General features: G+C 46.0%; 1 protein-coding gene across 3 annotated transcripts in view; it reads right to left on the bottom strand.

The window, feature by feature from the left end:
• Positions 1-236: 236 nt before the first annotated feature.
• The window catches only part of UGT8 (UDP glycosyltransferase 8), a 76,583-nt gene continuing 50,850 nt past the window's right edge, over positions 237-25,969 (bottom strand). For all 3 annotated transcript variants that reach the window (XM_056116685.1, XM_056116684.1, XM_056116683.1), the window contains exons 3-6: positions 12,243-12,385; positions 10,371-10,447; positions 5,679-5,898; positions 237-1,272 (exon numbers count right to left, since the gene is read on the bottom strand). In XM_056116685.1, coding sequence (XP_055972660.1) covers positions 909-1,272; positions 5,679-5,898; positions 10,371-10,447; positions 12,243-12,385 — 804 coding nt within the window. In that variant the 3' untranslated portion in view covers positions 237-908. The remainder of the gene's footprint in view (positions 1,273-5,678; positions 5,899-10,370; positions 10,448-12,242; positions 12,386-25,969) is intronic.

A 25,969-nucleotide genomic window follows, 5' to 3' on the forward strand; every position in this document is an offset into this window, starting at 1 on the left:
GAATAAGGGCCCGGTTTAAAAATACCAATTCAGCACTAATCATCAGTATTTTGAAGGAAAGTTCAGTTATCCATTTAACATAATGTGACTCATTAGGATGAAATAGATGACATTACAAAATTCTTCCAGAGGTAAATAATAATGGGGGGAGGGGACACAAGTTCAATGTGACAACCACTTCATACATTGCCTTAATTACATAGCCTTCATCCTCCCCCCCAAAGTATCCAGTCTATAAGAAAAGGAAAAGACACAAAAATTTAAAATTGAAAACAGGAGCAAAACAAAACAGGTGCCACTCATTCTTGCATTCTCCTTCTCTGCATTCAGCTTTAGAGGCAAGGTGTGGGAAATGTTCTGAGTTCACACAGATTAAATTCTAGAAGAGATAGAGTTGGACATGGAGCCTAACTAGCTTCCTCTCAGTCATTCTTGAACGGGCTGTACCTTCAACAATGGAACAAAGCAGCCAGCTAAAAGTAGTTAGGAAAGACACACACACACACACACACACACACACACACACATACTCACATATAAACATTCACACTCACATTTACACATGCACTCAGACACTCTTTAACGAGAAATCATTCCTCATCTGGGACACACATAGAGCGAGTTCTCAAACTACGGTCTGACATGGTCACTTAATTTAAATAATTAAGGCTTCTAAAAGGTTCAGTGCCCAAACTTTCTGCATCAGTATTCAAATAAAATGCAGGTTTGCATGTTTAAATTTGTGCTTTGTACGGCCATCTTAATTCCACAGAATTCCATGAGTGCGGTCTTAGGAGGGAGTGTTAGAATGATTTACTGACGTCTGACTTTTAGTAGTTGTTAGACTAAATTAGAGCGACAAAACTTCAGTGACTGAACAGGTGTGTTACTCCCCGGGGAAGCTACCCTCATTTCACCTTCTTTTCATGTTTAATGTGGCCATTTCTTTTGTACTTGCCATTGAGGATCCCATTATGGTAATGTCCATTTACGGTGCTTTGCTTCTTACCAGACCACAGACTCTTGACTTTCCTGAAGATACATTTTGTCACCCAGGACAAGAGGAAGTAAAACAAAGCAGCACCCAGCAAAAGCACCAAGGCAATGTCCAGTAAAAAATACTGACAGAAAGAAATCTGATGGACAGCGGCACGCAAGTGACGGGCCCCGTTATGGCGGAGAATGTAATCGATCCAGTAGACGGTGCGGTTGACCGGGTGGCCAGGCTGGTCCTTGTGGATCTCAGATAGCTTCTGGGCTCTCTGACGGTAGCTAGAGCATGGAGGGGAAAAATACGGAAGGATCATACAGATGCGGGTTCAGTGCCAGGACGCTGTTGATTTTCAAATGGGGAAAGGGTCAGGGATGTGGCTTGGCAAGAAAACACGCCTTGCATATGTCATAAGGCCTAGGGTTGCACCCCCTCAGTCCCCCCCATTCTTACCCCTCCCCATAGGGCAACAAACAAAAAATAAAGCAAAACAAATAAATATAAGGGAAATAATCGTGCAACTATCCTTTCTCAAGGAGCTAGTACATGCGAGGTGCTTGTACTGAGATCTTTGAACACACCAGACCAGGTTAATAATACACACAAAAATGGACATTGAAGCCAGTAAGAAAAGCAGAAGCCAGAGAGTTTATATAACGTGATGGGTTTCACAAAGTTGGGATTCACAGAGTTGGAGTTTCTCCAGCTCCAAACCCTGCCCTTGGCCTATGTTCTACCACAGCGCCTCAGCTCAAGGAATTCTTCTAACCCTGTGCACGGGAGCACTGTTCACAGAGGCTCTGCCAAGAAATCTGGGTGAGTTTATGAGATGGGGGTGTCTTCAGAGGTTACATGTGTGAGGTCCTGGTCCATTCTGGGCACCCAAAAGAAAAATCTTGGGGCTGGAGCAATAGCACAGTGGGGAGGGCATTTTCCTTGCATGCGGCCAACCTGGGTTCAATTTCCTGCATCCCATATGGTCCCCTGAGCACCACCAGGAGTAATTTCTGAGTGCAGGAGCTAGGAGTAACCTCTGTGCATCGCTGGGTGGGACCCAAAAAGTGAGAAAAGAAGAGAAAGAAGAATTCCGGTGGGCAGAGAATGGCCATGAGGTCCCTGGCCCCCAGAATACTACCTGAGGGGTCCCAAATAATAATGGTGATAATAATCATCATCATAATGATGATGATGATGCTTCTCTAAGCAAACGGGCTACTTAGCTTAAATTGAAATCTCTCAGACCTCATATTATGAATCGAATCGGCCTTTTCAATCATGATTGTAAGTGAGCAATGGGACCTCCGAAGCAATGGAAAATAAACATTCCCCATTTAGCAAAGAGCATCATCTTTTCTGCACGGACACATCTTCCCAGGATGAAGGGGAGGTGCTTCAGCTTCTCAATGCTTAGGGGTGATCCAATCCGTATTATTTCCCACACACACTTAGTAGACCAAGAGCAATTCAGCTAGGACACAAAATAAAACCATTTGGAAAGGAAGCGCTTCTGTGCACTGGCTCACAAAGTGGGGGCATCACTGCTATACCTCTGACCCTGCCAGTCCTGCTCTGCAGAACCAAGGCCAGACCAACAACAGATGAGGAAAACTTGGGAAAAATTGAGTCAAACCAAACAAACCCAGGACTGGAGCAACAGCACAGCAGGTAGGGTGTTTGCCTTGCACGCGGCCGACCCAGGTTCGATTCCCAGCATCCTATATGGTCCCCCAAGCACCGTCAGGAGTAATTCCTGAGTGCAAAGCCAGGAGTAACTCCTGAGCTTCGCCGGGTATGACCCAAAAAGCAAAAAAACAAAACAAAACAAAACAAAAAAACCAAGAATTCTGCAATAACCCACCCCTGACTCCAGGCCCAATATTGCATTTTACAAAGCTTCTTTCAAAAGCAAATCTGCAGCCTATCCCTTGCCATAGGCACATCAAATGTTGGAAAACATGAGTCATCTTAGGATGAGCTCCAGAGCAAAGGCAACGGGACCCCAGGTGGAGGCATCAGAGCTCACAGAATCAAAGGCTGCAGGTGATCAGAACTGGGTCAGAGCTTGGAGGTGGTGGCTGGGCCCCTTGGGGATAGATGGGCATCCCAGCGCACTTGTATTCTGCCTTCTCAGAAAGCATCACTTGACATGCAAGAATGTTTCTAGTCTATTAGTGCTCAGACTCTATACCAGAGTTACTCAAACCAGTGCTACCCTCCCTAGTCCCCCAGGATAAATAGGAAAAAATACATACCCTTTTTCCAACCTTGAAAGTCTTTTTATTACGTTTGCCTTGCACGCAGCCAACATGGCCGACCCGAGTTTGATTCCTCCACCCCTCTCGGAGAGCCCGGCAAGCTACCGAGAGTATCTCGCCCGCACGGCAGAGCCTGGCAAGCTCCCCGTGACGTATTCGATATGCCAAACACAGTAACAACAAAATCTCCAATGGAAACGTTACTGGGCCCGCTTGAGCAAATCGATGATAAACGGGAGGGCCTTTACTTTTACTTAAAAAATTTTAATAGTGAGACATCATGAGGTACAGTTGCAGACTTACGCATTTTTGTGCTTGGGTTTCAACCATATAATGATCAAATACCAACCCTCCACCAGTGCCCACTTCCCATCACCATGCATCCCAGTATCCCTCCCACCCCCCATCCCCCCTATCCCACCCTGACTCTGTGGCAGGGCATTCCCCTCTGTTCTCTCTCTCCCTTTGAGTGCTGTGGTTTGCAAAAGAAGCATTGGGTGGCAATCATGTTTGGTCTATAGTCTACTTTCAGCATGCTTCTCCCATCCTGGGAGGGTCCTCCCAACACCTTTATTTGGTGTTCCCCTCTTTATCTGAACTCCCTTTTCCCCTAGTATGTGTGGTTGGCCTACAAGTCACGGAGTAAAATTTCTGGTACTAATCTCAGCCATTCTTGGGTGTTAGTCTCCTATCTTGTTACTTTATGTTCCCCAGATGAATGCAATCTTTCTGTGTCTATCACTCTTTCTGACTCATTTCACTTAACATGATATTTTCCATGTAGTACCACTTGTATGTGAATTTCGTGACTTCGTCTTTTCTAACAGCTACATAGTACTCCATTGTGTAAATGTACCAAAGTAACCAACCTTGAAAGTCTTTTGAATGCAAGATTAATTAAATGGCATGAAATCAAGGAGGAAAATAGCAACTGTGATTTTAAAATGTCATAAATGCCATAAGCCTTGGGCCAGAGAGATATTACCAGGATTCAGGTGCATGCTTTGCATGCAGCTGACCATAGCTTGGTCCCCAATCAGCATTGAGTACAGCCACCAGATGTGGTCCAAAACAAAAGAGAAAAAAATAAAAAAATTTAAAAACTTCTCAGACCAACTCTCCACTCTCTGAGACTCGGCTGTGAAGGGGATCACCCAAGACACACCAGGAGTGTGAAGAACAAAATCCAAATCAAGATTCAGATTGGTCATAAAGAGAGGGATAGACATAGAAAGACTGCATTCATCTGGGGGATATAAAGTAACAAAATAGGAGATTAATACCCAAGAATAGCTGAGATCAGCACCAGGAGATTACTCCATAGCTTAGAGGCCAGCCGGGCATTCTAGGGAAAAGGGCAGCTCAGATAGAGAAGGGAGCACCAAATAAAGGGTGTTTGGAGGATCCTCCCAGGATGGGAGATGCATGTTGAAAGTAGACTATGGACCGAACATGATTGCCACTCAATGCCTCTTTCGCAGACCACAACATCCAAAAGGAGAGAAAGAACACAAGGGATTGCCCTGCCACAGAGGCAGGGGGGGATGGGGGGATGGGGGTGGGAGGGATATTATCCATGATGGTGGAAAATGGGCACTGGTGGAGGGATGGGTATTTGATCATTGTATAACCGAAACCCAAGCACAAAAATTTGTAAATCTACAACTGTACTTCATGGTGTTTCACTAATTAAAAAAAAAAAGATTCAGACTGGTCACCTGCCTGATCAATCTCAGAGCATCAATCTCAGAGCATCCTGTCAGCACTGAGAACCCAGAGACAGGTGAGAAAAAGGGCACAGGCATTGCTGGCTCTGATGGCTGTGAAGTAAGTCACTCTGGGCAACTTACTGAAGCACTGGGTTCAGTGACTTATCTCTACAATATAGACAGTATATCTATAACCGAGATAGTATTCCCATACCCTGGGTAGTATGACTAAAGTAAATATAAATATGAGATAAAGGACATAAAATCTGATGACACAAGGTAGGCACCTAATGCTATTCCCATGGCAATTTCTCCCTCCATTTGGCAAATCCTAGTAGAATACTATTATTCCACAAGGATTGTTTTTGTAAGAAAAAAAATCCATGGAAGAGGGCAGAGATAGTACAGCAGGCAGAGCACTTGCCTTTCATGCATCTGACCCAGATTCAATCTGCCGGCACCCCAGAGGGTCCCCTGAGCCCTGCCAGGAGTGATTCCTGAGTGCAGAGCCAGGAGCAAGGCCTGAGCATGGCCTGATGTGTCCTCCAAAAAAGAAAATCAAAACATATTCATATTAGAGAAGACACAGCCAAGTTTTGATACCCTGGGATGCAAAGAATATGTCTGCAACTGCGGTACTCCCGGCCTAGTGGTCGTTTCTGCCCACAGGCACTGCGCAGGGGTGTATGTCACCCCTCTGCTCTGACGGAACCAGAGCCTTACCTGGGGTTGTTGATAACATTCACCAGCGCTTCATAGAGCTCGCCCTCAGTGACCGTCTTCCACTCCAGCAAGATCCCCATGCCCTTGGCCTGCACCCGCGTCATGGTGTCATAGTGGTCTCCGAAGAGCGGGATGCCCACCACGGGCACACCATGGTACATGGTTTCAAAGATACTGTTCAGACCCCCGTGGCTCAGGAAGGCCTTAATATTCGAGTGCCCTAAAGAAGAATTGGGAAAAAACGAGAGAGAGAGACAGAAAGAGAGACAGAGAGAGAGAGTTTACAATATTTTTTTTATAAAATAAGCATGACTCCAAAAGAGATTTTTCCAGAAATTTCTTAAAAATAAATACAGGAGGGGTAGGACGTTTGACTTACACATGGCTGACCCAGGATCAATTCCCAGCATCCAATATGATCCCCCAAGCACTGCCAGGAGTAGTTCCTGAGTGCAGACCAGGATTAACCCCTGTGCATCAGTGGATGTGACCCAAAAAGCGAAAAAATAAAAATAAATAAATACAGGACCAGTGAGATAACATGGGATAAGGCACTTACCTTGCGTCCTGGCAACCCTGATCTATAATACCTGGATCTGCTTAAGATCCCCCAAGCACCACTGGGGTCCCATGTGAGCACAGAGCCTGGATGATTGCCTGGTGCATCTCCCAAAATAAAAATAACAACAACAACCACAAAACAAGCAGCTAGCAGGAGGCTGGGGAGATGGTGCAGGGGTAAAGGGGCACTGCATGTGGCCAACACAGGTCCAGTCCTGGTATCACGTGGGGAGAGACCCCCAAGCACAGAGCCAGCCCCTAAGCACTTCCAGGTGAGACCCAACAACTCCAGACTCCCTAGACACTACAGCAGTAGAATCTCTCTTTTCTCTACTGATTAAATTGCTTGTTACAGACATAGCATCTTATTTGTAGATGGTCAACTAAAAGCCATATTTAAGTTGCTCAAATTTAAGGAGGATGTTCCAGTTTTCTCCCTAACACAACGTGTCCACTGACTGATAATGTCTATTTAAATCGCCAGTAATAGGCAGAGAGTCAGTAAAAGCAAGAAAGATCCCAAAACAACACAGTACAACCAATTCTACTAAAGTCAGGTGCCCGCTCTCAGGCACTTGTGTGTTTTTAAAGTCAAACACTCGGGGTCAAAGAGAGAAAATCAGTGTGAAGGCACCTGCCTTGCAGACAACCCACCCCGGCTCAACACTCAGCACCATAAGGGCCCCTGAGCACAGGCCTGGGCATAACCCCAAAGCACCCATAGTGTGACATGCACCACTGATCCCATGCCAACAACAGACAAACACTCCTTTGTAAAAACATATATACAGACAAGGAGCTCATTCCAGAATCCCATGAGGATTTAAGATGCTTATCCATGGGCTAGAGTGCTGCAACGGATGGCACAGCAGGAGGGCACTTGCCAGGCACATGGTCAACCCCCTTTCGATCCCCAGCTTCCCATAGAGTCCCCCGAGCACCACCAGGAGTAATTCCTGAGTGCAGGGTCAGGAGTAGTTCATGAGTATTTCTGAGTATAACCAAAAACAAAACACAAAAGATGTTTATCCAAGGTATTTCCCTCATGGGCTGGAGCGATAGCATAGTGGTAGGGCATTTGCCATTGCGTGCAGCCAGCCCGGCTGAGCTGGGTTCGATTCCTCCGCCCCTCTTGGAGAGCCCGGCAAGCTACCGAGAGTATCTCACCCGCACGGCAGAGCCTGGCAAGCTCCCCGTGACGTATTCGATGTGCCAAACACAGTAACAACAAGTCTCAAAATGGAGACGTTAATGGGCCCACTCGAGCAAATCGATGAACAATGGGAGGACAGTGCTACGGTGCATTTCCCTCATAACAGCATCTCTACATCACACATAGGACCCAATTTTACATTACTGGAAGATGAAAAGAAGGTGGGAAACACTCTGAAAATGAGGCATAAGGGGAGAGCACAGCATCCAGCTGTCGTGGAAAATAAAAGTCAATTTAAGCAAAATAGATAATTTAGGCGCCGCAAAACCCAGCTCCCTAGAGCAGCCTCTGCCTGATCCAAGGGCTAGCAAGACTTGCATATGTCTGAGACAAAGAAATGTCATACACTGGAAACACAGCGCCTGGCCTCAAAGGACCAGTCACAAGTCTGACACACACAGTGACCACAGCACGTGATACAGAAGGAACAGGCAGCCTCTCACCCCACCCTCAGCAGCACCCACTCAGCTCAACGGCCAACGGAGGGCTCGGCCCCGGCCTGCACAGCACACTTGGCTCTTAGCCGCTGAAATCAGGAATCTGAACAAAATCTGCCTCTCGGGCCCAACTTGGGTGGAAAACGCAGCCGGGGCAGGGGATACATGGACAGGAGGGGATGCAATGACACTGGCTTGGCTCTTTCTTATCATCCCACAGGAGGCTTGGAGCCAGAGAGACGGAGGGAGGTCGGGCAGAGGTCAGTGGGACCCTGAGGTTGACAAGACAGGATGGCCAGGAGTGAGGAGCCCAGGGCAGCCAAACCTGAAGAGCCCAGGGTCCCCACTCTGAGCCAGCGTACTGTTCACGTGGTCCCAGACGTCTGCCAGGTGCACACCAAGACAGTGAGAGTTAAGAAACCCAACTGGAATGTCCACTCCCCGTCACATCCCTCCAGAAAAGCTCAAGCGCTGAGAAGAGAAATGTAGCAAGGAGAAAACTGAGAGCATCAAGAAATTTATGCTTCTTTAATTTTTTTTTCGGAGAGCCCGGCAAGCTACCGAGAGTATTCGATATGCCAGACACAGTAACAACAAAGTCTCCAATGGAGACGTTACTGGGCCCGCTCGAGCAAATTGATGATCAACGGGAGGGCCTTTACTTTTACTTTACTTAATTTTTTTTAACCATTTAAAGAATAATCACCATGAACCAGATGAAAAGGAATTTAATGGGATCAGGGAGATGGATGGAGGAAGGGAGCTCTCCTTGCACGCAGCTGACCTGGGTTCAATCCCCGGCATACCATATGGTCCCTCAGCACTGTCAGGAGTGATCCTGAGCACCCCCAGGTGTGGCCCAAAAACAAAACAAAAAAGGAATTTTACACACACACACACACACACACACACACACACACACACACACGTAAAGATAGTTCATTACTGCTTTTAGTTACAAAATTCAACTTTCAAGTTTTCAGAGGGTCATTTTTGGGTCTAAAATATCTTTTAAAGCCTACTTTTAGGAATCACCATCACTGTCCTCCTGTTGTTCATCGAGTTGCTGGAGCAGGCCCAGTAACGTCTCCATTGTGACAATTGCTACTGTGTTTGGCATATCGAATATGTCGCGGGGAGCTTGCCAGGTTTTGCCGTGCGGACGAGATACTCTCGTTAGCTTGCCAGGCTCTCCGAGAGGGGCAAAGGAATTGAACTCGGGTCAGCCATGTTGGCTGCTTGCAAGGCAAATGCCCTACCCACTGTGCTATCACTTCAGTCCATTTTTAGGAATAGAATTCAAAATTTAAAACCACTTTTACATCATCAGATTTTTGTATTTTGTGCTGTATATTTTTTTTTGCTTGTTTTGGGGTCACACATGGCACTAGCTCTGTTCTCAGGGATCAGGTAGTGCTCAGGGGACCATATGGGGTGCTAGGGACTAAAGTCAGGTTACACTCATGCAATACAAGCACCCTGCCCACTGAGCTATCACTCTGGTTCCCGAGAGTTTAGTATTACTGAACAAATGATAGTCTATATTGCCAATGTCAATCACTGTCATTGTCACTGTCCTCCCATTGTTCATCGATTTGCTCGAGCGAACCAAGTAACGTCTCCGTTTTGGGGACTTGTTGTTACTGTGTTTGGCATATTGAATACGTCACGGGTAGCTTGTCAGGCTTTGCCGTGCGGGCGAGATCCTCTTGGTAGCTTGCCGGGCTCTCCGAGAGATGCAGAGGAATCGAACCCGGCTTGGCCAGGCTGGCTGCGCACAAGGCAAATGCCCTACAGCTGTGCTATGGCTCCAATATTAATTTATAATTCTGTTTAAAAATTATATTTTAAAGGATGATATGACAGTTTCCCCAGAAATTTAATGAATAAAACAATGTACATTTTACCACCTAAAAATAAAATTAAATTATTTAGATTTAAATACACTTAATATATATGTAACACATTTAAGCGTTAATTCGATTATCAGGATTAAGAAATGTATGCTCAAAAGGCACAAATCTTTTGCAAATTCCCTAATGGCTTAGGGGGAACTTCAAATATAGTTAAAATATGATGAATATTTCCTTGGCTTTTACTTTTCTCTGACTTCAAATAAATGAATACCTTTGCATTTGCCTAGGTGCTCAGACACACACCTAATAAAAATTTAATCACAAGCTTACATTTGAATCTCACACTTGGATCTGATTAGCCTAAATAGGAATAGCTTGTTCGCTGCTAATGTACATAATTTATTAAACATGTTTTCCAGAAAATTGAAGTCAGTGACTGGCCTAAGACTTCTTTAATTTTAGGCTCCACTATTAAACTTTACAAATTATTTTCTAACGCTCGTTCATCTGGCATCTACACAGCGTAATGACTGTCTCATAAATTTCACAAGTACCAGCAACTCCATAAAACGCAGGTCCAATTAAAACCCCAAAGCAGCCCTGTACCCACGCCCCACTCACTCACCCAGGAGGTCATTTTGCGGTAGCCATTCAATGAGCTTTGTGTTGTTTCCGAGGTTCTTTGGTTTGGTTCCAGAATACCTAAAATAAACACCAGGGAAACATTGAAACGTCATACTTCCGGTGGGCATGCGTTCTTGGGCTGAGTCATCATGGTTAAAATAAAGGCAACATGATCCTTAAGAATGAAACTAGGCTTAAGGAACAGCGGAATCTGATGGATTTCTTTTTCACTTTGAAATACTTTGATCATACTGAGGCCTGAGCCACCAAGTACCCTGATACTAGAAATCACTCCACCCTGGCCCTGGAAGAGAAGCAGGCTGTGCCACAGAGGGTCCTAGGACACATCCTGAGCTTCAATCCGACACCTGACAGAGCTGGCGGTGGGCAGGGCTACTCAAAACACCCCAAAGGGCTCTTCTCTACTTGGCCCCAGAAATTAGAGCTGTGTAGGGTCAAGGATATTATTCATCTATTTCCTGTCTTGAGCTTTGAAAGGAAATATCATAAAGTGACTATAGACCAAACATGAAGGCCACTCAATGCCTCTTTTGCAAATCACAGCACCCAAAAAGAGAGAGAGAACAAAAGGGAATGCCCTGCCACAGGGGTGGGGTGGGATGGGGGATGGGGAAGTGGAAGGGATGCTGGGAGCATTGGAGGTGGGGAATGGGCACAGGTGGAGGGATGGGTACTCTATCATTGTATAACTGAAACCCAAGCACAAAAATTTGTAAGTCTACAACTGTACCTCATGGTGTTTCACTAATAAAAATTTTGTTTTAAAAAGTGCTTAAGGGAGCAAGAATTTGAATCGACTTTCCAAAAAGTCTGAAACAAGGTATTAATGGGCTTTCTGGGATCAAAACTAGCAGGGAGAAACCAGTAAGACTGGTATCTGCAGAGAACCAGTTACGAGTCTTTGACACACACAGAACGACAGAAATAAAACGTGAATCTGTTTTCACAGCCCATCCAGGAGAAGCGAAGCTATATTTTTTACACGATTGTTAGAAAGGCAAAACACCTATTACTCGGGGCCTCGAGAGATGGTTTCCTCTAACTAGGGCAGAATGATAAGGAGACGGTTCTCTGCCCTGTTCCTAGCACCCGAGAGTGGTGGGCCCTTTGTTAAATAGATATACAATAAATAAAATGCTTGGGTTTGTTGTCACACATCGGGCTAAGAGCCCTGAGGGACACAGGGTCATTTTTTAGTCTACTTCAACCTGCACAAACTAGTCAGGCTTTACCCAACAGCTTTGGTCCATTGAGTAAAGCCAAAGCATCTATAAAGAAGACATAGACTCTAAAAGGGTCTGGGAAACAGTTTTCATCCCATCCATCAATTTCTATTTCTTCCCAAACTGATTTAAGGAGGGGCCCAAAGAGGATACAGTGGGTGAGGCAATTTGTTTTGCGCACAGCTGGCTCAGATTTGATCCTTGGTACCCCTTAGTTCTTCCGGGGGCGATCCTTGAGCCAAGAGAGCCAGAAGTGAGCCCTGAGCACACTCAGGTGTAGCCCCAAAATAAAACCAAAAAAAAAAAAGAGTGTATAGAACTGCATGGAGTCACACAAAAATTGTTTTACAGGGATGATAACTGAGTGAATAAGGGAAATCTAATGCTTTGGACACAGGCAAAGTCATTCTGCATCATATCTTCTTCATATAGTGTAGACATTATGATTACATGTCTCTTTATCCTTCACAGAACCTCGTAAATGAGTCCCTAGTCTTTGATACCAATAGAAAAAGTCAGGGTCCCCTGGAAATCTTACAAGGATCCAACGGGCTTTACCAAGACATGCAGGTTGAGCCAGGGGACCCCCAAAATGAACAGCATAGAAACAATCTCTCTCAAGGTCTCACCTCCAGATCACCTTCTGCGGCAACCTGCCCAGCGCTCCTGCCAGTTTGACAGCGATGTCTTCTGACAGATACTTGACTCCAGCTCCAAAGGACACCAGGACAAAGCCGTGTTCGTTAGCACCATTGACCCACCTTTCGAGATCCTGTGAATCAACAGAGAGGTCAGGAATATCCACATCACAGAAAACACTCCCCAGACCCAACAGCATCCATCAAGAACTGGGCAGAAGAGCAAAAAAGACACTTTACCCCCGAAGACACAGCCAACTGGCAATGAGACAATGTTCATCATCACTGAGTCGCAGAGTTCAAAGCCAAAGCCAAACGAGACACCCCCTCATACAGGGAGAACGCCTCTATCAGGAAGCCTGAAACAACCGGGGTTTGCAGGGATGTGAAGAAGACAGGAATGCTGGAGGGCCCCAGAGTAGGGCAGGTGAGACCCCTCCCCACCCAAGGGGACCCAGCCCCGGCAACCAAAAATTTCCAGAACTCAACCACCACCTCCATCATATTCATGACCGCTCTCCATACAGTCGGGCCGAGCCTCACTCAGTAAACCTGTTCTTGGACACTTCATACCAAACAACCTACCCATACTCCAAAAGTACTGCGCCACATTTGATGGGGTTTAAAGGAAGAAGCAACCAATCTTAGAGGGAAATTACATATATAAAAGCACACAAGGCTCAACCTTTAACAACATGTTAGTGAAGCATCTTTTGGAACAAATCTTTTATGCAGCACATGGAGACTCGGCTTCCGGGATGAACACAGGTCGCAGCACTCTGGGCAAGACAGAATTTGAATGCAACAAATACCCTGCCCACTCTCCGTATCTCCACCTTAAGACTACGCTGGACCGTGACAGGGGAACAGCCGCCACACAGCCCAGGCAGGAAGGGACACCGAGGGCTGTGCATTGGGCAACACTGTCCAATCAAAGCTTTCTCCAGCATGGCTGATGAATAGCATGACGGATACCTGTCTCAGGTGCCCATACTGTAAATATAGATAAATAAAATATATGAAATATATACAGGAGATAGCTCATGCTAGCACGTGCCTGATGGATTTCGACTCCTGGAACCACCTGGTCTGCCTCTGAGCACACCCGGGTGCAACCTTAGAGATCCCCAGAACCTCACGTGACACTTTTCTACTCTCACCTGCTATGCTTACCAAGGCTGTCACTGGGGCTGAGATGTTAACTGATGCTCTCTGAAGGGTTCAAAGGAAGAAACAAGAGCAAACTGATGAAACATTTTAATTTCATGTACGCTCCTAAGCCAGGCATGGATAAAATAAATGTGAACATTTCTCCTAAGATGATGTGAATATAGAGGAGGTTTTATCCCTAGGGTTTGTCCTCCAATAATTTATCACCTACCAGCCAATTCTCTAAAGATAAAACTCCTGGGTCAATGCCATTTACAAGAAGTTTAGTTTCAGCAATACTAAGCTTTATGGTAATAACATGATTTAAATTTTGTTTCCCAAGGACTTAAAAGGTCTTTGTGTTTCACTGTATTCTGGGCAACAAATTACTTCAGTTTTTTTTTTTCGGCGCCACCAGATACAAATGGAATCCATAAACCTGACTTTCCAGAGTTTTACCAACCGCAGACATTAACCATAACAAGACTATATATAACTATATGACTCTCATCGACATAGAAGGGAGTAGAGAAAATTATTATTGATTAATGGTCTCTTTCGGGAGAAGGATTCACTATTTTCATAACAGAACACTTGACTCGGAAAAGTGAGGCTGACAATCTCTCTCTCCAAAGAGGCAGAGGCAGAGCCAAACCCAGCTCCCTGGACTGGGGGAGGAAGAGGAAGCATGTGGTTGCCATGGAAACTGGCTGCTTCTAAACATACCCCCTTCCTCCTGGTCCCCAATCATCACCCGAAAGTTTCAAAATGTTTGATGTGATCCACTGAAGTTCTTTCTCTGAGGTACTTCGGGGCTACTCCTGGCTCAGTGCTCAGGGATCACTCTTGATGTGGTCCAGGAACCAAATGTGGCGTCAGAGATCAAACAGGGGTTGGCTGGCTGCATGTAACCCCTGTTCTTCCTTTCCAGCCTGACTGATGGACGTTCTATGCAACACAGACAGGTTAGTCTTGGGATTGGCTGACATGGTGATATTCAGGTTGGCAGGAAGAGACACAAGAACCAGAGGTTGAAGGGATCCTGAATTTGCTAAATTGTGTGGTGAAGTCTGGAACTGGAGCTTTTGAAAAAGGATATCTAGATCTCCAAAGCACAGGGCAGCCTGGGGTAAGACCTACTATCTCTATATTCCTATGCAGTATCTTCTGGAATTGAAGATCCCAACAATTCTACATACAAATTAAGCATACAACTGTATCTTAAAATCTCATAATAGTGATTTTTTTAAAAGATTCCCGTTCCCCAAAGTTAACACTTTAAAAAAAAGGGGGGGCGAGGTAGAATTCCCCTGCTCTATTCAAATATGAATTTAAAAATTGAACTCAAAAACAAAAGCCTCCTGTATCATACCAACAAAAACCATAAAATCAAGTAAACCTAACAAAATACATAATACATGCATGAAGAAAACGACTGAAGGACAAAAGGAAAAAATGAGTAAGTGGAGAGTGGGAACAACTGCCCTCATAATCAACATGATCTACATTTATGAAGAGCTACTTTTTAAAATAAAATCAGGCTCAAAGCATTTCCCGCTGATTTCAGGTTTATCAGCAGGGAACTGGAAAAGTCAGTCGAATCCGAAATTCAACTAGAAAAGAAATGGACAAGACAGCCCTAGAACATTTAAACATAAAAGGAGTTTATCTTCTAGACATTAGAATGTACTCTAGGGGCCAGCGTGACTGTACAATGGGAAGGGCATTTGCTTTGCTTGTGGCTCACCCGGGTTCAATTCCAACCATCCCACATGGTCCTCTAGCACGAACAGAAATGATGCCTCAGTGCAGAGCCAGGAATAAGCCCTAAACTCCACCAGGCATGCCTCAAAAACCAAAATAATAATAACAACAATCATATTCATTTGGTTAGATTCCCATTAAAATAAATTACAGAAAGAGCTAAAAAGATAGAATGAAGACATATAAAGTGCTTGAAGAAAACTCCGATGCAGGACCAGTGCGCTAGTACAACAGGTAGGGTGCGTGCCTTTCATGCAACTGACTTGGGTTTGAGCTACAGCATCCCATATGGTCCCCTGAACCCCACAGGAGTGATTCCTGAGCACAGAGCCAGGAGTAAGTCCTGACCTCCACTGCGTGGACATCACCCTCACTCCCAACATACACAAAAAGAATACAGAAAGACAGAGGAAGGAAGGAAGGAAGGAAGGAAGGAAGGAAGGAAGGAAGGAAGGAAGGGAGGGAGGGAGGGAGGGAGGGAGGGAGGGAGGGAGGGAGGGAGGGAGGGAACCAAAATGGATTGTGTTCTTATATCTGGGTGAGGAAATCACTGCTCACAAATCGCTACAGTCCTAAGAAAGGAGTGAGAGTCCCCGGGCCTACAAAACAATAAAACTACTGAGCATGAAAGATCTGAAAGACCACAAAAGAACAATAAGCAGATGCAGAAGTATTTGCTATATACATAAGATTATGATAAGATATATAAGATATATCTATCTAAGATATCCATCTTTAGATATCTAATTTATTTTTATAGCACAGCGGTAGGGCGTTTGCCTTGCACGCAGCCAACATGGCCGACCCGAGTTCGATTCCTCTGTCCCTCTCGGAGAGCCCGGCAAGCTACCGAGAGTATCTCGCCCACACGGCAGAGCCTGGTAAGCTACCCGTGATGTATTCAATATGCCACACACAGTAACAACAAAGTCTCCAATGAAGACGTTCGAGCAAATCGATGAACAATGGGAGGACAGTGACAGTGACAGGGTCACCCCCAGAGATGCTCAGGGGTTCTTCCTGGCTCTGCACTCAGGGGTTACTCATGGCCATGCTCGAGGAACATACTGGGGTGCTGGGATCAAACACAAGTTGGCCACATACAAGGCAAATGACCTACCCGCTGTACTATCACTGTACTATGGCCCCTTATTTATCTTAAGATAAATATCTAAATCAAAGCAATTCAAGAAAAATAAAAGCATCTCAAGCATGAGAGGGAACGCCCCATTCCCAGGGGACCACCCATGTCAATATGGAGCTATGTTCCCCTTGGGTGCTGACCCAGGAAACAGAATTTGAACTGTTTCGCTTTAATCTCTCTGCAGTCTACAAGAGACAATTAATATCAGCTCATCACTAAATTCACTTCAACTTTGAAAATGCTGGATTCTGTTCTTTTTTTTTCTTTTTTCTTTTCTTTTTTTCTTTTTTTTTTTTTACATTCTAAGCATTAGTGTTCTGTGATTTGCCATCAACTTTTTTGTTTGCATATTCTGTTAGAAGGATAGAATGTGCTTCCCAAATTGTCTCTGGAGTTGTTGGTCTTCGGAACACCACTTACTGAATATTTCTTTTCATCTTCCTGGTTACTTGATATATGACCGTCTCCGCTAACTTAGGAGCTCTATTCTGTTTCTCTCATCTATCTGTTCCTGTGTCCGTTTTCAAGAGTTTTACTGTGATTTCATAACTTAGTTCACAATTTGCAGTGTTTAATGTCTCTCGTTCCTTTTGTAATGAGATTTTTTAAATTAAAAACCTCACTCTTGAGATTTTAAAAATTACTCCTGCCTTTAATACATTTTTAAGGACTCGACTGGCTTCCATACCCAAGCAGTCCTACTTCCTGTGCAAGATGCCTGGATCTGAACAGATCAATCTTCGCAGTGCACCCCAGGTTAAGTACCAGTTCCAGGGACGTCACTGGCCGGCACTGCACATGCTTTGCCACTAGGTGGCGCAGTGAGGCTGGAGTGGGCTCGGTGCTGAGCAGTTTCCCCTTCAAAGCATCCTTGCTGCAGGAATAACCCTACCATTCACAGCCTGCAAATGAAAGCAGAATTATCGTGATCTGGATCAACTACTGAGCGGAAACCAACAGACAGGGCTGCCCTTACCCTATTCCTATGAATAAGCCCATCCCTGTACAATGAAGTCCTTGAGACACTTCTACTTTTTTATAATAATAACAACTACCTAGATACAGATGAAAAGACAGCCTCACACTCTAAAACTATAAAGCAACAGTCCTTTGCTGCCAGTACAGTTAGGTAGCTAGATTGTCTACAGTCTCTTGTGGGGGAAGGAACAATAGGAGTACTGACCCTGACTGCTGCTAACTGCACTGGCTGCTTCTCTAGGGTAAGTGACAAGACGCAACGGTGCTTTGGTTGCTAACACTGGCACACTTCCCACCGTGATTACAGGGCAGAAGCACGTGATCCTCCATGGACTCTGTTCTGGGAGAGTCGGGCAAAGGAGCCACCACACCTGTGACATGAGAGATGTACCTGAATTAGATCAGAATTAGATGATTCTGATTAGGGAAAAGAAGGCCAGGAGGACTGGTGCATGGCTGTCGTCAAAGGAACAGAGAGGAGAGAAGGAAGAGAGACTGTAGTCAAAGGAAGAGTGAGTGAGAAAGAGAGAGTGAGAAAGACAGAGAGAGAAAAGAAAAGTGCCTGCCATAGAGGCAGGGGCGGTGGGGGGCGGGGTGTGATGGGAGAGAAACTAGGGATACTGGTTGTTGGTGGGAAATGTACACTGGTGAAGGGACAGGTAATGGAATATTGTATGACCGAAACCCAATCAGGAAGAACCCTATAATTGTGCTATCTGTTGGTGAATTAATAATAATAAATTTAAAGTACTGTAGATCACAAGCTCTCAATAAAGATTAAAATGAGATTCAAAACAAAAAGAATTAGATGGGGGATGCCTTGTTTTCACAGTGTCAAATTTTCCATCATCTCATGCAATCATTTGAAAAGATGGAGGATGCCTAAATATATACATATTATAATATATACATATGACACACTAGCATATACGTAGGCAAAGCCGTGACAAGCCAGATGGCAATGCTTTCAGCAAAGCCTATCACTGGCCGTGGTGGCCCAATGACCCTTTCCTCCTAGACCCCACCTCCCCGACCTTCCCAGCGCGGTGTCCGTGGTACAAGACATCCCAGCTCCAGGCCAGGCTCAGTTAGGCCGTGCCCAGGCTGAACGCTGAGGGAACCAGGGTGAGAATGAACCCTGGGGGCTTCCATAACAGCACCATGGGGAGCCCTGGCCTGCCCCGTTGGCAGCTTGTGCCCCAAGCCCACTCCTTTCTCTCCCCCACAAAAGCAGCGCCTTGAGAAGGCAGAGACACAGTGTCCTTTGTGAGCCCATCCATCCGGAGGCAAAGAATGCCCGGACTGTGTGGGGCTCCTACACAGAGAACATGACGGATGGGGCGCCACGGGGGCGGGGAGTGGCCCCTCTGGGTGTCCAGCTCCCAAGACCAACATCCTCCGTCCTCTTGTCCCATTTTGAAGTGCTCGATCTCAGGAAGGTTCTGCTTTGGCCAGGTGGAGAACTGAAATATTCAGGATGTGAAATCCTGCAGTAAGATAATGTGGAATATGGTGATGACTGGCAAGGTTCTCAGGGGCTGGAGAGATGGCTCAAGGGATGCAGCATACGCCTGAGTTCCAACGTAGTACCAGCTGGTCACCCCGAGCACGGCTACTGGGGCAGGGCCCTGGGGACCCTGAGCACATCACAAAAACGTGACTCCTGGAAAAGATGCTTTAGGATTTGGTGGGGCAGCCAGAGAGACAGGACAGCAGGTAAAGTGTCTGCCTTGCATGCAACTGACTTAAGTTTGATCCCTGATACTCCGCATGGTTCTTGCGAGACAGGTCGGGAGGATCCCTGCATTCAGAGTAACCCCTGAGCAAACTGGGTCCAGCCCCAACACCCAAGAAATAGCACTGTAGCACTGTCCTCCTGTTATTCATCGATCTGCTCAAGCGAGCACCAGTAACATCTCCACTGTGAGACTTGTTGTTACTGTTTTTGGCACATCAAATACACCACAGGGAGCTTGCCAGGCTCTGCCATGCGGGTGGGATACTCTTGATAGCTTACCGGGCTCTCCAAGAGGGGTGGAGGAATCCAACCTGGGTGGGTTGCATACAAGGCAGACGCCCTACCCACTGTGCTATCACTCCAGCCCTACCCAAGAAATAAAAGCCAAAACTAAGGCCGTTGGAGTGATAGTTCAACCGGGAGGACCTTTGTCTTACACACAGCTGAACCAAGTTCCATCCCTGGCACCCCACATGGTCCCCTGAGCACCGCCAGGGGTAATACCTAAGTACAGAGCTAGGAGTAACCCCTGAGCATCGCCAGGTGGGGCTCAGACAATTAAGTTGAATTTAAAAAGTAAATAAAAAGAATGTGGGGGCTTATAAGATGTGGTGGTCAAGTGCCTGCTTTGCATGTGTGAGGAACTGGGTCTGATCCCCACCACCACTGAACAAAAAAAAAAAAATACATTGGACATCATGCCTGTGGCTTTTTAACCGAGACTTATGATGGATAAGATCAAAGGATCCCAAATGAGAATGTACTGGACACTGTCTTTTGCTGATTTGAAAGGCAAGAGAATTGGTCCCGACACCAACTCTACAGTTTGCTGGAGGATCTTACTCAGGTCACCTTTGCCTTCAGAAGCTGTGTTTCCATCTCTCAAAATACAAGTGCTTTGCTGTTGATCTGGAGGGCAGGAAGAAGCATCACAGGGACATTGTAAGGGTGAAATAAGAACAAATATATCAGAGGACTTCGTCAGGGAAAGACTATCATGTCATTTTCTGGGGACAGGGAATCTACCGCAGCATGAAGGAAAAGAGGAACCAGATCTTTTCTCTGAGTGACCCTCTGGGACTCTGTTTGAAAGTCTTCAGAAAGAAACTGTTCAAGCAAAGACACAGAAGGAGTTCCCCCGAATGTTTGACATCCAGTATCAAACTGAGTCGCCCGATTCTCAGAAGTCTGGAGTGATTTTCAAGGTTATTGATGATGTTATTAAAGTCACAATGAACTGGGGTTGGATACAGCGGGTAGGGCATTTGCACGAGGCCGACATGGGTTGGATCCTCGGCATTTCATATGGTCCCGAGTACCACCAGGGGTAATTCCTGAGTGCAGAGCCAGGAGTAACCCCTGAGCATCGCCCAGTGTGACCGAAGAGGAAAGAAAGAGGAAGAAAGAAAGAAAGAAAGAAAGAAAGAAAGAAAGAAAGAAAGAAAGAAAGAGGGAGGGAGGGAGGGAGGGAGGGAGGGAGGGAGGGAGGGAGGGAGGGAGGGAGGGAGGGAGGGAGGGGAAGGAAGGAAGGAAGGAAGGAAGGAAGGAAGGAAGGAAGGAAGGAAGGAAGGAAGGAAGGAAGATGAAGTCACAGTGAACCTAAGGAAGAAATCAGATCGAGGAGCTGGTCCCACTCTTGAAACTTCACAGAAGATGGTCGATTGCATGCGAAGGTCCAGCAGGCAATGTGGATAAGCGCTTGGCAGGGTGTTTGCACTCCCACTGCATTTCGGCAGGGTCCTCTCTGCTCTTACGGTGTCTCCTTTTTACCCATTACAGGGGCAATGCAGAGAAGTAAGCAAAATTTGAAACCCTGACCTGCCTGGGAAGCGGTTATGTTTCCAAGGTTCTGAAGCCCTTCAAGAAACTGCATGCAGCTGGGATGTCAGGGACAGGATCTCGGCCAGGAACCAAGGCATGAAAATAGCCAAGTTGCAAAGATGAAAATGGGCCCTGAAGTGAAAAAATGGGTCTGAAAAATGACATGGAACTTGTTCTTGTGTCATGAAAGGAGATCAGGGTTACAGTGGTTGAGGCGGGGGACGGTGGAGGGGGTACAAAGAGGTCTTCAAGTGTGTGTTTGCAGTAAAGAACTGAGAATTGAAAACCAGATGCTGGTGTGGAGGACAGAGGTGCCCAAGAGTGGCCAGGCCTTCCTCTGCACATCCAAGTGGCGGAGAGCTGTGATCCCTGTGTGGACAAACCCAGCCAGGCATATTCATGCCGGTCATTTGCCATAGCCGCTGACCCAGCACCAGGCTCTGATACTTTAATGCTTTTGTTTTTGTTTTGGGGGCCATACCTAGCAGCCCTCAGGACTTATCCCCAGCTTTGTGCTCAGAGATCACTCCTGGTGGGTACCAGGGGTCAAATCCAGGTTTGACACATGCAAAGGAAATGCCCTCCCCGCTGTACTATTGCTCCAGCCCCAAGCTGCAGTTAACATTAATTAACTCTATTAATTTTTATACTGTAACTTTCCTCCATCAATGCCAGTCTCTGATCGACACCTTTAACTGCAAATCCTCTCTGTGAAATATTCCAAGTCAGGCACTGATGGTTAAGTCAATTATTTGCAGAAAGCAAAAGAAATAGATAATGATGATTCATCACACATGAAACTTATCACCGAAGACATGGAAATTATGGCTCCTGGTACACTGCTTTTCCAGCCATCTCCAAACACTATCTCCAGTTCCTTTGGGTCTCCAAAACCTCCCTCTTACTATTCCCCATCAAGTAGGGCTGAGCCCACCCGTCCCTGTTCCCCGCCCCCCACACCTGGGCAGGCTAGTGATTTCTCAGCTGTAGAGAACTGGGCAGAAATCATTTGTCATAGGACCTTCAAGGTGAGACTATAATAAAAACAATCCAGAAGCTACCTATTCTTCTCTCTTGGAAAATGTGCCCTTGGCCACCAATCACTGTGAAATGGAATAAACACAGGCCCCGGGGGGAAACTTCAAGGAGGCTCTAACCAGTGACCCCGACAAGGTCTCTGCCAACAGCCACTGTCAGCCACCAAACACAGATCCAGAAGAGACAGATAATGATTCCAGCTTTCAGCTCTCAGGGCTGTCAGCCAAGGCCTGCGACGACAGGATTTACAGTAGTTCCTGTCAGCCACCCCTGTCCCAAATGGATCCTGCAGCCATAAGGATGATGGTCGAGGGCCAGAAAGATAGTGCAGTGGGTAGGGCACACGCCAACCCCAGGGAGATACTCAGCACCACAGCTGTTCCCCTGAGCCCACCAGGAGCCACTGCTAAGCACAAAGCCAGGAGGAAGCTGGGAGCACCTCTGGCTGCTCAGACACACAAAAAAATGTGACCCAGACACACAAAAAAAATGCCTCTGGGGGCTTTAGATAGCTCTTGCACCGGAAGATCTCAGTGCACCTATAGCTGATCACCTGCTCAAGAATCACAGGTAGATTTTTAAAACCAAGCCCAAGATCCATATGAAGTTCCTTGCAATTTCTCTCAGATACACTCAGGGAAAGGGGTGGAGCAACAAATAAATAGTACAACATGTAGGGTGCTTGCCCTGCACACACCTGACCAGGGTTCAGGCACCCAATGGGGATAGGGGATCATTTCTGAGCCTACCAGATGTGGCCCAAATACAAACAAAAATGCTCAGGAAATTAACTCAAGAGTCACTGAAAACCTCTGCTTGTGCCTTTGTACCTACTGAAATGATTTCTTCTAAGAAAATAATGACTGAAAAGTTGGAGTCCAGTAACTCTAACTCTGAGTCAGACATTTGGTCTTCTTGACCCATACCTCAGGGGACAAAAGAGCCACCTGGTATTTTCTCCCAAATAATTGTGAGTGTCCCATTTCCCTTTGAAGGGGGCTGCAATAATAAGAGAGAGTCCCTGAATTAACCAGCAGGAATCTTCACAGCATCTGGAAGCCAACAACGACCAAGCAGGCAGCCACTGGTCATTTCCCTTGGACCAATCACGAGGAGCTGGCTACGCCCTTGTATGAGCTGGGGTTAGGGGGTCCCTGGTTCCTGGGCCAAGTCCAGAGCAAACCTAGGGGGCTGTGCCACCAGCAGCACAAGCTTTGCCTCTGCCCCCTGACCCTCCCCAAAGGGAGTGGGGGTCCCTGGAGACAAACCACCTCCCTTCACAGAACGCACAGAGAGAGAAAGTCTGGGAATGACAGCCTCATGCCCCAGTCTCAAAATTTTCATTGTTTCAGCTACCAGTGGACACCCAATGCCCTATCTTCTTACTCCTACACCAAGTTACAGCGACTTGACTTACTCTGCTTTCCCTTCCTCCATGGTATTGCCTTCTAAGTTCAAACCTCCTTCAAGGTCAAATCAACTAGCACTTTCCAGAACCATCTCTGATCTGGTTAACTTTACGAATTCATTCTTTACTTCTGTTTTTTGATAGTATTTTAAATGTTATGGTTCTTACATGAACTTGTGGCATAATAGTTTGTGTCCATATGTCATCTCCTTTCTCCTTTAGCACACTATTAATTCCTTGCCTAACAAAGTGCCCTGACATAAACTATACATGATCCAGGTATACTAAAAAAAAAAAAATTCCCCTCCATCTTGTTTTGGTAGGGCTGGAGTGATACCACAGCAGTAGGGTATTTGCCTTGCACGCGGCTGACCCGGCAGACTCAAGTTCGATTCCTCCTCCCTCTTGGGGAGACTGGCAAGCTACCGAGAGTATCTCACCCACATGGCAAAGCCTGTCAAACTACCCATGACTTATTTGATATGCCAAACACAGTAACAACAAGTCTCACAATGGAAACGTCACTGGGCCCGCTCGAGCAAATCGATGAACAGTGGGAGGATAGTGCTACAGTGCTATAGTCTTGTTTTGGTAAACCCATAGAAACACCTGTCAACTTATTCTAAAGGCTCATTTGTGAATCCTTTTTATTCAAAACACACAGACATTGGGGCTGGAGCAATAGCACAGTGGGTAGGGCGTTTGCCTTGCACGAGGCCGACCTGGGTTCAATTCCCAGCATCCCATATGGTCCCCCTGAGCACCGCCAGGGGTAATTCCTGAGTGCAGAGCCAGGAGTAACCCCTGTGCATTGCCGGGTGTGACCTAAAAAGCAAAAAAAAAAAATACCCACAGACATTATCACAAATTGATTTTGGTATATGGAGTAATTTAAGACAAGTGAAGTTGTACATCATTTTTTGGGTCTGTTATGATTCTATTATTGACTTAAGAGACAAGTGGGAGATGCCAGAGGCCCCGGCTACCAAGTCTAACTGTTCTCAGAGGAAGCCTGGAACAGCCATCCACAGTTCTTTCCTCACATTCCCGAACACCAGGGCCTACAGCACTTCCTGTACCTGTTCAGATGATCCATCTCCCTGCATACGTTTAGGAGTTTATGAATCTCAGATACGCTGGGAGCAGAGGAGACCCAAACCTGCACTCAAGCATCTCCGCAGGACATCTCGAGAGATGTAGACATGCAAAATCATCCTTGCATTTAATCTTGAGCCATCTTCCATTTCACATAAACTGATAAACAGATGTGAGAGGGGTAATTAGGTAAAGGAGAAACACAGCTGGAGAAAGACCGAAAGTGATTCTAAGAAGAGCACCCTCTGACATTTCCACCGAGGATAAACAATAAATGGGAGAAAGTCAACTGAACAAACTTTTTAAGTTCAAGTGCTCCCACGCATTCTTGATACACATGATTTATTTTACTTTATGGAAAATATATCCATCAGTCATGCACAAGAATGAAAATCTAAATAAGCAACTACCTTTCTCTCCCCGGCCATCGCCCATACATTCGCTGCTGTAAGGTGACAAGGATCTCCCATACTCATCATCCAGCTCGGGAAATCTACGTCTAAAGGGGGATCACACAGTAGATTACAGTAGATGACAGTAGATTACACAAGTACAGAAAGAATTCTGAAGAGAGGTGAGATTAGCTCAAGCACAGGAGGTTTTACAAGGGGCCTTCCAATAGGAGAGTTTGGCATGGTTGAGATGAAGATGCAGAGTGAAGGCACATCTGGGCAAAGGGTGGGGCATGCTCACTCAGAAACAAGAAGGCGGACAGAGGCTGCAGGCCAGAAAGGGACCCTGGGAATGGACATGCCAAAAAGCCACAAGACTGTCAAAAACCGTCCCCGTGGAGGCACCTGCGCTAAGCTCACCAAGACTGACTACGTAACCCAGCTGTGATGTCAACCTCCCCCAGAACGCAGTCTTAGTCAGCCAATGTGGAATTCTCCAGCCAGCATCAATGAGGAGATCTTATCTATCCAGGGTCAAAGGAAAAGAGATGAAAAAGACCACACTGTATCTGCTCACTCCCCACAGGCTGTTACTTAAGCCTGTAATAATTCCCTCTTCCCTCCTGTTGTCCATGAAACTCATTCAATCTCTATAATTTTTTAGGGGGTTATTTTGGGTCACACTTGGAGATGCTCAGAGGTTACTCCTGGTTCTGCACTCAGGAATTATTCCTGGCGGTGCTCAGGGGACCATATGGGATGCCAGGGATCGAACCCAGGTCAGCTGCATGCAAGGCAAGCACCCTCCTCGCTGTCCTATCGCTCCGACCCACTCTTCAGCTTTCTGGAGCATCTTTCTACTTGCTAGAAGAGATAGCGCTGTTTCATGAATCATAAATACAGCCAATTAGATCTTTAAAATGAACTCCACAGGATGTCTGGTACTTCACAAGATCAATACATTATGCTGGGACATTCGTTTTAATCCACAAGTAACAGTTAAATAAATGTGAGAATTCCAATAGAGACCTCAAGGAGTCCTGGGAGACTTTCAAGTGAAGGGATATTAAAACCAAACTGACTAGAGTGATAGCACAGGGGGGAGGGTGTTTGCCTTGCAGGTAGCCGACCCGGGTTCGATCCTCGGCATCCCATATGGTCCCCTGAGCATCGCCAGGTGTGACCCAAAAA

The sequence above is a fragment of the Sorex fumeus genome, unplaced genomic scaffold (genome assembly GCF_029834395.1).
Source record: "Sorex fumeus unplaced genomic scaffold, SorFum_2.1 ptg000033l, whole genome shotgun sequence".
NCBI lineage: Eukaryota > Metazoa > Chordata > Mammalia > Eulipotyphla > Soricidae > Sorex > Sorex fumeus.